At 35.7% G+C, this 15,812-nt stretch overlaps 1 protein-coding gene and 2 pseudogenes across 1 annotated transcript; 1 reads left to right on the top strand and 2 right to left on the bottom strand.

Annotated features, from left to right (window-relative positions):
• The first annotated feature begins 332 nt into the window (after positions 1–332).
• LOC108867641 lies at positions 333–1,271 on the top strand. The gene is made up of 3 exons (XM_018648877.2): positions 333–691; positions 850–917; positions 1,241–1,271. Exons 1-3 carry the CDS (start codon positions 466–468, stop codon positions 1,250–1,252), a joined length of 306 nt encoding a protein of 101 aa, XP_018504393.1. The 5' UTR covers positions 333–465; the 3' UTR covers positions 1,253–1,271.
• Positions 1,272–1,746: 475 nt separating this feature from the next.
• On the bottom strand, positions 1,747–7,369 carry LOC103955544 (annotated as a pseudogene).
• A 4,319-nt stretch (positions 7,370–11,688) lies between these two features.
• On the bottom strand, positions 11,689–15,197 carry LOC103955552 (annotated as a pseudogene).
• Between the last annotated feature and the right edge of the window lie 615 nt (positions 15,198–15,812).

Raw genomic sequence — 15,812 nt, 5'->3', positions numbered from 1 at the left:
TTCTTTGTGAAATTTTATTGTAATTTACACTAAAGTCTCTGGCTATTGAAATTCTATATGAAATTGTGAATGTTGTTCGGAATCGAGTCCGGCCGAGTTCTTTACTAAATAGTGCAAAAACATGCATGATGGAACTAAATTACTTTTGTATCATCTATATTTACCTGTTATCATAACAGGATTTAACATATAGAAACATACTGCTTATAGGATATTAAGGTTGAAGTCATTTAGTTCCAAAGATGCCATAATTAATGTATAATTGAGTGAAATGCCAGTTTAAATAGATATTGTGCTTATTTGTTTTAGGTGGATTACTAAAAGGAGCTCATCAAGTATTCTGCGAGCACGATCGACCTTGATCATTTGGATATTTAAAGGAGCCATTGATAAGGGGAAGACGACGAGTTGTGAACCTGTGTGGCAATTTTGCCAATTTTGCAGACAAGCAAAAACTCTGGCACAATGATCAAACAGGCTTTCATGTTGCGTATTTTGATTAATAGCTGTGAAATCCACTGTGTGTCACACCACAAACGGTCTCGCCTCCGTCCTATCCTCCTCTTGCCGCCGTCTCCCTTCTCTCGCCTTCGTCGTCTTACTCCTCCTTTCTCTGTCTCAGGAATCCTATCGTCATCTTCCTCGCATGCAAGGCTCTGGCCCTCTCAATTGAAACCAAAACATGTTTCAGGTGCCTACCACAACCTCTCACTACTCACTCACATCAGTTGGTTTTTGTAATTTGAACTTATCTTTCTAATAAATTTGTATGCTTTCTAGATTTTTTATGACAGTTTTGGACCTTTTCTTTTCTGAATTTGTGTGCTTCTCTGGGTTTTTTTATGGCAGTTCTGGGGAAGAGCAAGAAAAAGGAAGAACCAGTATTAGAAGATCTTCCCAAAGAGTACTGTGATGATGTGAGTGCCTTTATCCTGTAACTTGGCCAAATGGGTGCTCAAATTTCATGTCTTTCTGTGATTATATGAGTAAATTTTTGTATTTTGTTTTTGGGTTTTGCCAAATTCAATGGTTGTATTTATGGGTTTGGTATTGATTTTCAGTTAACAATGACTTTGGGGAAATTGATCGAGTCTGCATTCAAAGTAACATTTCATGCAGTTACATACTGATGAAATAGAATTCCATTTTTTCATTCCCTTCTTCATTTTTTAAATGCAGTTATATTTATATGATGATTTACAGCATATATTCATCTTTTAGTTTCTAATTCTTCATGCAGTCTAAGCCATGAAGGATTTGATAAACCCACAATTGATAACAGCGGCGGTACAGCTAGCATTTTTGGCCATGTTTGATATTATTCAAGCTTGGTCAGAAATTGATGGAATCGAGTAAAAACGAATCTTCGTTTATATAAAACATGATCGATTGGAGAGAACAATTAGGAAATGTACACCGAAGGCTCTCAACTGGGTATTAATTATGAATAATGTATAGATTAATACAAGTAAAAGAAGAATCTACACTTTTAATGCTATGCTCAGATAATGTATTCAAGTTGCAACGAAAAACATTGACAAGTTGGCATTTGACAAATTGGACTTAAATTCAAAGTTGAAGCATACTACTCTTGAATCTTGACTACGCGCTACATTGAAAGCAGCCAACTAGAATTTAAATTCCGGATGTAAATTTACTTGACAGGACCTATATATAAAATAAGACTTGAACTCGAGTGCATAGGAGAGCATACATCTATTGTACTCAATGTAGGCTACGCCCATATATATCTAAATACTTGAATTGTTTTAATAATAAAGAATTAAAGGAATGTGAAGGTGGATGGAGAGATTCAGAAATTCTGATTCTACATGATAGTATGGTTCATATTAGAATTGAAGAAATGGTACAACTTATATAAACAGGTTATTCTAGGCCACACTGGTTTCTATTTCTTTTTCTTCACCACTTAATCTTTTTTGTTTTCTTCATTGAGGATAGCAAGCTGAATTGTTGGAACTATCTCCGGAGACGAATAACCAGTAGTCGATGGAGTTTGTTGCCCTTCATACAATCCCAAATCCTCATCTGTGTGGTTCAAATTGCTGAATGAACCTTCCAGCCAGTTGCTATCAGGTGATGCCTTAACTTCATCTCCACTACGAGCAATTCCATCTCGTTGTTGACTGCTTTTGTGGGAGTTGAGGTCTTTTTCGTTGAAAATTCTAATCATGGCTCGAATCCTTCTCCATCTTGAAGCTCTTGAATTAGGGTGCTCCAATATATGCCTATGATTGTAAAGGAATGAAGCTACAAAGATGACTAGCGCGAGAATTGACGTCAACCCGACAATGAGGAATAGGCCCCAAAAGCTTTCAAGGCCAAGACTGCCGCTTGAAAAACTTGGAGTGCTGGAGTTATCTTCACAATCGATTTCTTGGGCGAACCATTTGCTTTCAATTTTCTTCATCTTTTCTCCTTCTGTCACGTTTAGGATCGCCCGTGAAATATCAGGCACAAGAGGAGAATGCTTTGGAAACGCCTGCAAAGACACCTCGAAAAAGTCATCATCTTTTGCTGGCATATGTTGTAACGGAGTAGAGCATGAGAAAATGCAAAATCACTATCCTAATATATACATAGGTATATGTTATATATTTAGGCAAAAAATCATCTTACAAAGGCAAAACCATCCGTTTTGAAGATAGGACCAATCATGGTATATTTGGAACAATATTTTGCAAGAAAAAGCTTCATGTTGGGGGTTTCATTAACAAAAGCAGTAATGCCACCACTTTTGCTCCCTTTGGAAAGAGCCTCAGCACAATCTTCCGTGGATTTCATAGCCTTAAGCTTGGACTCATCAAAACCGACTTGTTTCAAAAGTTCATAGACGAAAGAATTCTTCATGTAGCCGACATTGTCCCCATTCCTTAGAAGATCCTTTATATCCGTGACGGTTGGCCGCACCTGCTCAGCGGTTAGTAGTGATGCTAGATTAGCTGTGTAGCTTTGTGTCAAAACTAGCACAACAAATACCCATATAACCATCAAGAATCTACCCAAGTTGCTAACCACTCTCTCCCCTATAATAGTGAATAACAAATTTAAGTGTCAATATAGGCACATCTTGAAGGAAGAAAAATCAAGCGCAGTCCAAATATTATGAAATCTTTACTCGAAATTTGGGAGAGGTGATATGAATATACTTACTATTTGAAAAGACCATGGTTGAGAAAGAGAAGAAAAAGCTTGTGCCAACTTGGTGTGAGGGAGGACCCCGAAAATCTTCGTTAATTCGATGTTCAAGCACCCAAATTACAAAGCCAATGAAGATGAAGAAACAAAAAGTTGTAAGCCATAGGTCCCATGTCAGAGGCTTTAAAAAAACCCATGCACTTTTGCTCCTGGTGTCGGTGATTGGCACAACCATGACTACACCGGATTCTGTATATGGCATTGTAAAGTCCACATATAAAGATCTATTTGCTCTAATTGTTATATCTCCCACCACAGCATCAAATTTCTGTCAAGCAAACATATTAAATCAGAGAAATGTATGGGCACAGTGCGTAACTAATTGACTAATTGGTTATTTTTATATCAAATTTACCTGAAGATATACTTGATGGACCAAATCGTTGTAAGTGCCAGCACTGGTGTCATCCAGGCTTTGCAAAGGGAATGAGCTCGAAAGGAAGGGGGTAAGGTAACAGTTCCACTGCAGCCCTAAAGACATCGATACTAAACCCAGTGACATCTGTTTTATTAGTGCTAGAATCCTTGGTTACCGTAACAAACTCAGTAAAAGCAAACTTCACAGGTACTCCAATCCTCAACTTCGTGCCTTTTATTGGGATCTCCCATCCCCTTGGAACAGAGAGAGAATCTCCTGGCCATACAATCTTATCTCCAAAATTAAACATCCTCGAAATTGAAGGTGTACTAGTGTTTGTTGAATTCAATGTTTTCACCATTCCACTTTCCGGTGTCCAAAATGCGATTGTTCTTGCCTTATAACGATTTAAATTAACTATCTTAAAGGTTGATGATTGAAGTTGCCCATCTTTAAGACTGAAGTCACCAGCTATGCCTTTGAATGAAGTACTAGATAAGGCTTGGGCAAGTTTTGATCCATATTGAGAGACCTTGAAAGTATTAAGATCTGTCGAATTGAAGGATGAATTCCTCTTTCGCAATCCCAAGCTTGCATTAATTCCAACTTCTTCAACTGCCAAAGCTAGAGCAAAAGTGGCATCATAAGCCCAAAGTCCAAACACATCTACATCAACTTCCATGATGGCTGGATTGTCTTGTTGGAATTGCTTTTTCCACCGCATTTCGAACTGTTGGAGCTCCTTTGTTCTCTGAACATAAGTTTCAACTCCTAAGACTCCTTGCATTGAATTTAGGATGACTGGATGCATAGACCATAAACGATTTGCTACTCCGTTGGTCACAATCCAAACGTAGCCTTTACTCATCATTCCAATTTCTTTTGCCTTGGCAAATAGCTTAGAGAAATGTTTGGGCAACATGTGCACGATGAAGACTCTAGTTTGCATTGTCATCAACTTGTAAAGCTCGCTGCCAATTTGTTCATCAGTGGCTGATGGGGGAATGACACACCGATGAGGGACATGAGCATCAACCTCATGTAATGCATCAGTTAAAAGGGGTATGATTCCTTCTCCGTACGTATTGTCTACGTAAATTGGCACAACTTGTCTCCAGGCGAAATTTTTAACAATGGCACTTATGGCTTGCACTTGGTGAGAGTCGGTTTGTGCAATTCGGAAGAAGTAAGAGCTTTGGAGTGAAGTAAGAGAAGGGCTTGTTGCAGAAAATGATACAATGGGCACATTAGCTCGGTCTCCAAGATTAGCAACGAAGCTTGCCTGCATTGATGTCACTGGGCCAAGGATTGCTTGCACTTCTAAATTGTTTATCAGATCTAGAGCTGTGTCCCAATAAAAAAAAGTGGAAGTTAGGATTGATTCATTTGATTATATGAAACTTTTTTAGAAAGCTTGGCTGTACCACGGAATTTAAAAAGAAGTGAAAACTTGATATGAATCCAATTTTTGAACCAATATTAAGAATAGTTTATTTTATTAAAATGGGTTTGATCTTTTGAGTTTAGGATTATTTAGTTATCAATAATTATCTCTTTAATGATAAAATTTACTATAGGAATTAAATCTCTTCTTAATTAAATCTTTAATTATTTCTTCTTATTTCTTTTTCTTTTTGTTGTTTGTTCTTCCTCTTCCTCCTCTAAACCACGTTCATATATTTTATTTTTCATTTTTATAATCAACATATATCACAAGTTAATTGTATTTATCTACATATATGAAATATTATTTTTTTATAGTCAACGTGTATCACATATTAATGTGTCTTGCTCGTAGGTATATTATACTTTATGTACCTTTTAGTTGGGTTTCATAACTCACGATAGGTATATTATCCATTCGTGTATTTGATCCTTGAGTTAGGTCGTATATTGTGTAAGTGGATTTATGTTAGTATATTAGTTTTTTGTTAGAAGATATTAAGTAGATTAAAAATAAACCAATTTTTTAAATATTCAAAATTAAAAAATACAATAAAAAAGATGGAAGAAAGAGTAATACTGAGCTTAACCTAATATATAGTATGTTGATTTTTTGAGCCAAGATCTAAATGCCCCTTTTAAGAGAAAAAAAAAGAAGTTATTTCAAATCAGGGCGACATAAATCTTAACTTTCATAGGGTGAGGAAAACAAAATAAAAAAGGGAGGATTTCTTAAACTTATTAAGAGAATTATTTTCAGTCCTGCTCTCATAAGGTTTTTATTTTGAGGACCTATAAGGCTCAATGTATATGAGCTCATTTGGATGTGCTTTTAAAATTACTGAAAGCACTTTTAGAAAAAACATTTTTATCAAAAACTATTTCAGTCATTTCAAAAGTATATCCAAACGAGTTCGATAAAGATGAGATTATTTTTGTTTAGATCCAAAAACGTAAAATATTAACAATTTAATAAAGCAAAACCAACTATAGGTCTTTCAGGAAAGGAATTGGAGGCAACTTCGACCCTCAAAAAAGGACTGTGAGGGTTTTTGGTCTTGGTTCAAGGAACCACCAGACCTGATGTCTGACCTCTATGTGGTAGAATCTAATGGTTGATTGTCTGTGTGCGGGGCTGGCCTGTTGTCCTCTCTCTATGTTTTGACTTGTAAGCAGCCTATTTTGATTTAATGGATTTTCTATGTTGCTCTTCAAATAAAATAAAAATATAGTTCTTAGTTCCTTTCTTTTTGTTTGCAATGTCACAATCTTTGTCTTATATAAAAAGATTGTGATATTTACAACCTATTTTTACCCCTCACATATTCTTGTTCATTTTTTTACCATGAATTTTTTTCAATTTATCCAATCCAATAAGAAGTAAAAATAGATGTATGGATAACATTACCCATATAAAAAATGTGAGATCGACAATTGCAGGGTTTGCATTGCAATTTGTACAAGTTAAGCCCACTTGCACATAGAGTTATAGATGAGTTGATGAGAAACACCTTAAATATAAGTAGTGCTATTTACACATTTATTTTTACTTCTCACATACTCTTTTCATTTTTCGACCGTCAAATCGAATGAATAGAAAAATATCAATAGCCAAAAATTAACAAATATGTACAAAGATAAAAATGGGTATGTGAATTGTACTATCCTAAGTAATATTTCATGAATTTTTTGGGGTAAAATATTAATTAACATGCATATATAAGAACAATTAATTAATTAAACAATTCATATATAACAGGGGATCGATGCATCTAAAGGCTTCATTCAGTATAACAGATGATGTTTATAATGCATGGTTTAGAGAGAGAGAGAGAGAGAGAGATTTAGAGAGAACCTGCAGAAGCTGCACCAACAACAGTTTGTTTGGAGTTCCTAGTGTTCAAAACGAGCCTAGTTTTGAAGTGAGCATGAGATGCATAGAAGTCCTCGAGGGCCATTTGGATGCAACTTAAATACATCTTCCCTCTCTGACTGGTTTGATTGAGGTCAACAACAACACCCACATTCACTGGGATCGTTGTGTTTTCCGCAGCTGCCATGGCCGCCATATTGAAACTCCATGACAGGGGGAAGAGAAAGCAGAAAGAGATAAAAAGAACGAGGATACTGCTAGGGTTCTTCTTGATCATGGTCATGTTAATTTGAATTCTTTCCTTATTTGCAAGGCACATAATAGGAGTGGAGATCACGGTATTCTTATAGGCAGTAGGTAAGGTATGAAAAATCCCTGGAAAAGTAAAAAATTCAAAACTCTAAAAGACTCAGTCAGTCTCCCGCTGTTTAACAAAAAAAAAGGCAGTCTCCCGCTAGGACCCATTCCATATACGCACAGATCAATTTATTAAGCTGCTCAATGTAACCATTCAGAATCATTCAAAAGAATTAAAAAAGACTAATCACATTTTTACTTATTACTTTTCGATGTTCCTTACATTAGAAATGCAAATATTTTATCTTTTGCGAATAACGTATATTTATCATTATAAACTCTATAATCATAATTGTTCATTTTTTTAATTTTTATTTGAAGATTATCTCTAAGAAAAAAAAAATTATTCAATAAAAGATCGTTTAATCGTCCAAATGTATATAAAAAATCAATGATTGATCATGAATATATTATGAGCCATCAAATTTTTTTTCTACATTTGGATAATTACGATCTTCGATTTGAAAGATTAATTAAATCGAAGGGACATCTAGAATTAATACACCCACCAATATCTTGTCATCATGTGTATGGTCTAGAGTATCGAAGGTGCATTGCAAATGAAGCCAAAAAGGTATAAACTTAAGTCTTTCTTAAGTCTAATTAATCCACCACTTGATTCAAGGTTCAAGGACGTAACATATATTCTTGACCCAATCCTTTTGGGTTTTTCTTTTTGTTTTGCATATTGCAGGTAATCTTTTAAGCTTTATTTTAGATGGGATTGGCACTATATCTCCCTCTATTACTTGTATTTTCATTTTCAAAAGGGATAAGGTTTATATCCCTCTTTCTTTTCTTGTATTTTTCTTTTCAAGATTGGTAAGTTTTATTACCCCCCCCCCCTCCCCTCTTTTCCTGTATTTTGATTTTTTTACTTTATGAGAGGTAAGGTTTATGTTCTCCCGACTAGGTGTAATTTTTTTTGCTATATCAATAAAATTCTCTCGTACACCAAAGTTCTCCAAAAAAATTATTTATTCTTGGCCCAAAAAACAAGCATATGCCTGACAAGTTTGTATTAGAACTTCACATATGAATTCCTGGTATTAATTATCAAATTAATAATTTAGGCTTCTAGCTAAGAAGACTGAAGTCCACGAAATGAAAAACTTTGTAAAATTAAATGAGAATTTTTGTTTGGAACGTTGGGAGGAAGATTCAAACTCAAGAACTTTCCCAACATTGTGTGGGCAAATACTAAACAAATGCAGTGCAAAGTCAAGTTTATGCAAGTCACAATTTAAGTCAGCATTTTTTATTTTTTATTAGTTCATGTAGCTTCATAGGAAGTTAAGCCTAGAATTTATGTGGGAAGAGGTCTCAATTCCACACTAACATAGGCTATGGATTAATTAGGAACATAAACTCATCGTCACAACTTGTTGCAACTTAATTGCAGTCATGTACTATTCTCTACGATCACCATAGAGCATTAATCGAATAGTACTAGCATGAATTAATGAATGACTTGTTTTTCCCTTGAACCTATACATCATGGGATCTTCAATAAAATAGATCAAAAATAACATTCTTACTATTTATTTGTATCATATCTTTAATAGAGATATGATCCATATGTGTTGGCGAGCCTCACTTCTTTTAGAGAGAAAAAAAGTCTTTTCAATCTACTGCTGTCCCAATTCGTGATAAATTGGAAAGACTTCGTACAAACGAAGGTAAAAATAAATGATAAGTGTAGCACTGCTCAAAATAGATTGGGTTGTCATCACTAACTATTCAACACGTAAGCTTAATTCTCCATCCCCTCAATGCATATGTTAGTCTCTTTTCCATGCAAATCATAGGCCTCATTATTTGTTCGAGCAATTTTTCACAAGAACAATTAATTATATTGGAGAACCATGTCTCTCCCGCAAGAAATATATGTCATGAAGCTGTTTAAGCTACTATTCATAAAAAAATTAAAAAAAAACTTCCTCAATACTTTAAACAATAAAGTCTAGCTCCATTGTGGCACAACCAAAATATGGCTACCTCCAATTTGATTTCATTAAATCTGAGATTAGCAATAAGATAATTTACAAAACTCCCACGTACTTTTAAAGCTTTTTAAAACTTTAAAATAAACAAGTTGGCTACATTTTTGGAGTGTAATCAACTGGTATAAATAAATTAGCAAAAAGCACCCCATTCAAACATTTAGAGATGGATTTGAACACTTTCAAAAATTGGTTTAAGAGTTTTTTTTTTTTTTTTTTTTTTTTTCTTGTATTGCGAATTTAGCAGTTGAGAAAAATGTGTGTACGTAGTATTTCAAGGCAGAATCAAAGTTTCAGAATCTGACTCTACATTTAAAAAGGTTTAAAGTCATTTGATTGCTTTCAGGTATTCATAGTCTTTCTAATAATTTATCAATAATTCTTGTGAAAGTTCAGACTGTGAGTTTATTTAATTAATCATATCTATAGCAGCATTGTTGCAATGGACTATACTCTTAGTATTTTTATCAATTTAACTAATCATCTAATGTGCATTCAATTTGTTCTAGAACTGATAAACATGTGGAGAAATTTTTAGTTGTGATGGGAACACAGATGGTACACCACGTATTTTTATGTAAATGGTGAAAATTTTAATTTTTAAGTTATTAATATTTTAAAACACATATCTCACCATTTATATAGAGACACATGGCATACCACCTTGTGTGACGATCACACTGAAAAATCTCTCAAACATGTGAGTCTCGTCATCTCTATTGGTGGTCAAATGTCTATACATATAAATGTAGCGTGGCTATGAAAGGGATGCCTGTTCTTTATTTTTCGAAACGTATTTGATAAGTCGATCGATATCATTGAATCATTCGTATTCTCTAAAATTACTAATATATATATATATATATATATATGTGTGTGTGTGTGTGTGTGTGTCTATATATATAAAATAGCCATTTATGCATTTACTTACATGAAAAAGACAATACAGTAGTGAGTAGGAGGGACAATATACAGAGTGTTGTCACTTGTCAACTATGTAATATAGACAATACATTAATGTATGTATTATTTACTATATGTCAGTTATAATCGTAGAAGACCCAAAGACTCTTGTTACATGGAATTTTCACAGAGCTGTGTGTGGCACACACAAAGTCAATAACTAGTTTCGTATACATTGTTAATTCATAGTAAGATTTTTTTAGTAATCCTTAATAGTTACATTAAGCCAAGAAATACCTAATTAACTAATTTTGTTATATCTGGAGTCTTTGGAGTTTTGAATCTTCTCATGCAGGGACTTTCATTTCACATTTACCTACTGCATAAAAATAAGATACCATCATCTCGACATGATAAACTATAGTTCAGTACCCAACCATCCTTAATTTATTTTTTGTTGTTCTTATACGTATTATACATTATACGTTTAGGTCAAAAGGTCTTTGTCGAAGTAGGTCAAAGACATAGTATATATATGGAATACAAATTCAATGGGAAAGGGGGTCTAAATGAGATAGGGGTGAGGATTGATCCGATTGAAGATTAGAAACTACCAAGAGTGAATGGTTTCGTTATCTTGGATCTACCTTGCAAAGGAACGGAGAATTGAATAGAGATCTCAACAGTAGAATATAAGCTGGATGGATAAAGTGGAAGAGTTCATCGGGTATGCTGTGCGATCGTCGTATGCCATTAAAGCTCAAGAGAAATTTTTACAGACGACAATAAGGTCACCAATGTTTTATGATATGAGATTTTGTGCTATAGTTACTTAGCAAGTATTACTAGTTGTAAAGAATGTTTGGGTTAGGATCGGGGACACACATATTAGCACCCATTTTATAAGGCTCATTTCGTAATGTATTTCAATGATATCCGCCCATATGTTAGTACATCATTCATACATCATTCTTCCAAAAAGTTAGCCAAATCCAAAATTCATTAAGATTTGAGTGAAGAAAATGGACGAATACAGTGTTACAAAGAACCACTAAATTTAATTCAACGGTGATATGGTTTCAGATTTTGGTGATTTTTGGTAGACATGATCTTTTAGGGGAGACCTAAAAGATAAATGATTCGGATTGTTGAAATATATTACAGAGGGAACTCCACAAAAAACGTGTGTCAAAAGCGCATATTCCTAGTCCTAATCCTATATATCATATAATTCAGTCTAAAAAAGTAATTTTTGCACGACATTTTTTCTCCTTCAGTACACTCCCTCTCCTATTTAGAAACATATAATTCAGTCTATGAGAAAGGGCGTGTAAAAACCTGCATTAAGTCAAAATCTTGAAGCTCGTAATGAGTCAGTGTGCTGTTGTTTTTTTGGATTGTCGTCCTCTTGTGATGTATAATTTAAGAAAGCTTGCATTAGAAACTAGAGATTCAAATGACACCAAAACTACTGAATGTCAGACAGATGTTTGAATAGTAGTAATATATGTGGGTTACGAAGATCAAGCTCATCAACATGCAGCTGGCATTAAACATGCTGGAGATTCTTGACCAACAGCAACAGGAGTTCCTAATTCACTGAAGAAAGGTGAGACTGGACCCGTGTGATTTGAGAGGCTAAACGGACTCGGCTGGCCGGTGCTGAAGGCTGCTGAGGACTCCGCATTCCCCACATTCTGGTTTCGAAAAGTATGGGAAGTGAGATCTTTTTGGACAAAGGTTCTAAATATGACCCGAATTCTTTCCCATACAGAGGTATCTCTTGTCATTAGGGTTTGCCTGTGCACATACAGGAAGGAGACTGCAGATACGACAAGAGCTAATGATGAAGCCAGCCCAGCGATGAGTAAGAGGCCCCAAAAGCTATTAAGGCCAAGCCTGTTGGATTGATTGGAGAACTGAGAGTCTATACAAGTGGCTTGTTTCCCGAACCATTTGATCTCGATTTCTTTCATCTCGTCTCCCTCTGTCAGGTTCAGAATCGCCTTTGAAACATCGGGTACAAGATTCGAACCTTTGGGGAAAACCTAGATACATACACGAAAGACGTATGAGGTAGATACATACATACATGAAGGACGTATGAGGAATGTTGTCTCTTAAGAACCTGTGCGACAACATAAACTTATGTTGTCAATTTGTGAATCTGGATCATTGAGCATTACTCAAGAAACATATATAGGACTCACGATTGTGTTTCTGTCCACGTGTGTGAGAAAGAAAGGAATTAAGGACTTACAAAGGCAAAGCCTGATGTCTTAAATATTGGCCCAACGATGGTGTATTTGGAGCAATATTTTGCAAGAAAAAGCCTCAAGTTTGGGGTTTCATCAATAGCAGCAGCAATGCCACCTTTTGCAGTCCCTTTCGTCAAAAGTTCGTCACATTCTTCTGGAGATGTATAGGCTTTAATCTTCTGTTTATCAAAACCTCTATCTAGCAAAAGTTCATAGACGAATGAGCCCTTCGTATATCCCACACTCTCCTTCTTGTTTATAAGCTCGTTTAGATCAGAAAAGGTTGGCTGGAGTTGTTGGATGGTTAACATTGAAGTCAGGCTAGCCGTGTAACTTTGGGTAAGGATTAGCACTACAAATAGCCATACTATCACCACAAACCTAGCCAAGTTACTAACCACTATCTCCCCTGCACGTAAATTAATTGAGGTAAAAAATATGGAGAAACAACAGCTTGTAGTATTTCAACATGCTTACTGCTTACGGCGCTTCTACTTACGATGTGCAAAAACCATGGTTGAGAAGGAGAACCACAAGCTTGTGCCGACTTGATGTGAGGGAGGGCCACGAAAATCTTCATTAATGCGGTGTTCGAGAACCCATATCACCGAACCAATGAAAACGAAAAAGCAAGAACTTGTAAGCCAGAGATCCCATGTCAAAGGCTTCAAGAAAACCCATTCATTTTGGCTCTTGTAATCTTTCGTTCGCACCACCATTACTACACCTGATTCCGTATATGGCAATGTGAAATCCACATACAAAGACCTGTTTGCTCTAATTGTCGTGGCTGCAGCCAAAGCGTCGTACTTCTGTGAAACAAATCAAACATACCAACAGAATTAAGTTGAACTGTGCTGCATTTTAATCATAAAAAACATATTAAATGAGGTTAAGATGATTTTACCCCGAGATAAACTTGGTCGACTAAATCATTGTAAGTGCCAGCAGTTGTACCATCAGGTTTTGCAAAGGGAATGAAGTCATAAATAACAGCATATGGTAATTTTTCCATGACAGCATTAAAGACGTCAATGCAGTAACCAGAAACATCTGTTGTGTTAGTACTAGGATCACGTACCACCTTAACAAACTCCGGAGAACCAATCTTCACCGGAACTCCCACTCTCAATTTTCTGTCGTTCGTGGGGATCTCCCATCCTTTTGGAACAGAGGTAGAATCTCCAGGCCATATGATGGATCCCATGTTGGATCTAGAAGTTGAATATGCAACACTCTTTGTGTTTGTGGGGTTTATGAATTTTTTCATGAGTCCACTTTCTGGTGTCCAAAAACCAATTTCTCTTGCTCCATTACCATTCACATTGACTATTTCAAACACTGAAGACTGTAATTCCCCATTGACAAAACTGAAATCTCCTGCAAGGCCTTTAAAGTGAGTACTTGATAAGGATTCAAAAAGTTTTGGACCATTTTGAGAGACCCCGAAAGTTATAAGATCTGTTGAGGATGAGTTGATGGAAGCATTCGTCTTTACAAAGCCAAAGTTTCTAGTCCCAACATTTTCAACTGCCATGGCTAATGCAAAAGCAGCATCATAAGCCCAAATTGAAAAAACATCCAATTCGACATCAACCAAAGACGGATTTTTCTGTTGGAATTGCCTCTTCCATCGAACTCTAAAATCGATAAGCTCTTCTGTTTTCGGTACATAAGTTCTCACACCCAACACACCTTGCATTGACTTGATGATTGAAGAATTTAGTGAACTTACATGATTTGTTAGGCCATTGGTCATGATCCAAACATAGCTTTCATTCATCATACCGATCTCTTGTGCCTTGGTGAAAAGAAGAGAGCCAAGAGAGGGTGACATGTGCACGATGAAGACCCTGGTTTGCTTTGTCATTAACTTGTAAAGCTCTTCGGCAAGTTGGTCATCAGTGGCCATTGAAGGTATGGCACTCCGGTAGGGCACACGAGCTTGAACTTCGTCTAAGGCATCAACCAAGGACGGTAATATTCCCTCACCAAACTCATTGTCTACATAGATGGGCACCACTTCTCTCCATCCAAAGGCTTGGATGATAGCAGTTATGGCTTTCACTTGAGAGGCATCATTTTGCGCTGCTCGGAAAAAGTATGAACCCTGAATGGAAGTGAGGGAAGGATTTGTTGCCAAAAATGAGATTATGGGAACTTTGGCTTTGTCTCCGAGATCAATTGCAAAGTCTGCTTGCATTGATGATGTAGGACCAATGATTGCTTGCACGTGAAGATTCTTTATCAGGTCTAAAGCTGTGGTAACAAAAGAGAAAATGAAAACAGGACGCAATTAGAATGCAGACTCAAGCAGTCTCATTGAATAAAAGAATAGGTTGGGACTCGAAATGAAACCGAAAAGGAGAAAAAGGGAGAGACCTGCAGCAGCTGCATCGACAACGTCTTTTCTAGAGTCCCTAATGCTCAAGACCAGTCTAGTTCTAGAGGAACTGTGAGAGGAATAAAAGTCCGAGAGCGCCATTTCAATGCAGCTCAACCGAACCTTTCCCCTCACCGAATCAGGGTCATCAAGAATTACACCAACATTCACTGGGATTGTTCTATTCTGCGACTTCTGTCCAATGACAAAGGAAATTTGAATGCTGAAAGAAACAAGGAAGAAGAAAGAACAAACAAGGTTGATTGATTTCTTCAACTCCATGTCCGTATCTTCGATCACCAAGCTTCGATAATGTGATTAGTTTAAAGGATTTTTATACAGGCAGGATTGCTGACCATGTGCCTATAGCTTCAGAATAATATCTCAGATTCTAACAGAAGCAAACTCGTGGAATAAATTAAATGGTTGATTATATCAAACAGTTTCTTATTATATTTAATCCATTCATAACGTACTGTTAGAGTAGATCAAAAATTATAATTTGTTAAACAAACAAAGAACGAATTAAGACCGAATCAAAGTACATATAATATACGTAACTTACGAATAAAATACTGTATAGTGTATAGAAATACCGGGTCAAACTGGTTCTGTATAATATACTTCAACCACAAATTGTTATTTACCTAACATACGCTATCTTCATTATTATCTAAGATTCTATACAGAGTTGGTTGCTTGTTTTAATCACGAAAGCTTCCAAGTTATTTCCGTGATTGCGAAAGCTTGCTTTAATTACCTACTTAATGGTTGTTTAAGTATACTTAGATCTCACAGAAATGCATATACAATAATAATTAACGGTACTTCCAAGTTCCAATATCAGTGCCTAGAGAAATTTAGGAATATCGTAAAGAAAGATTTTTTTTTCTTTGAATTAATACAATGACAAAATATTGTTAGCAATCCAAGCGAGTCAAACTTAAAATCATACACTTACAAATGAAGTGATTAAATAGCGCTAATGGTGAGCAAAAAGAAAGTTCAACGAGGA

The sequence above is a fragment of a genome, unplaced genomic scaffold, assembly GCF_019419815.1.
Source record: "Pyrus x bretschneideri cultivar Hongxiangsu unplaced genomic scaffold, Pyrus_bretschneideri_v1 Contig1, whole genome shotgun sequence".
Classification (NCBI taxonomy): Eukaryota; Viridiplantae; Streptophyta; class Magnoliopsida; order Rosales; family Rosaceae; genus Pyrus; species Pyrus x bretschneideri.
This window is presented reverse-complemented; position numbering and strand designations above follow the sequence as displayed.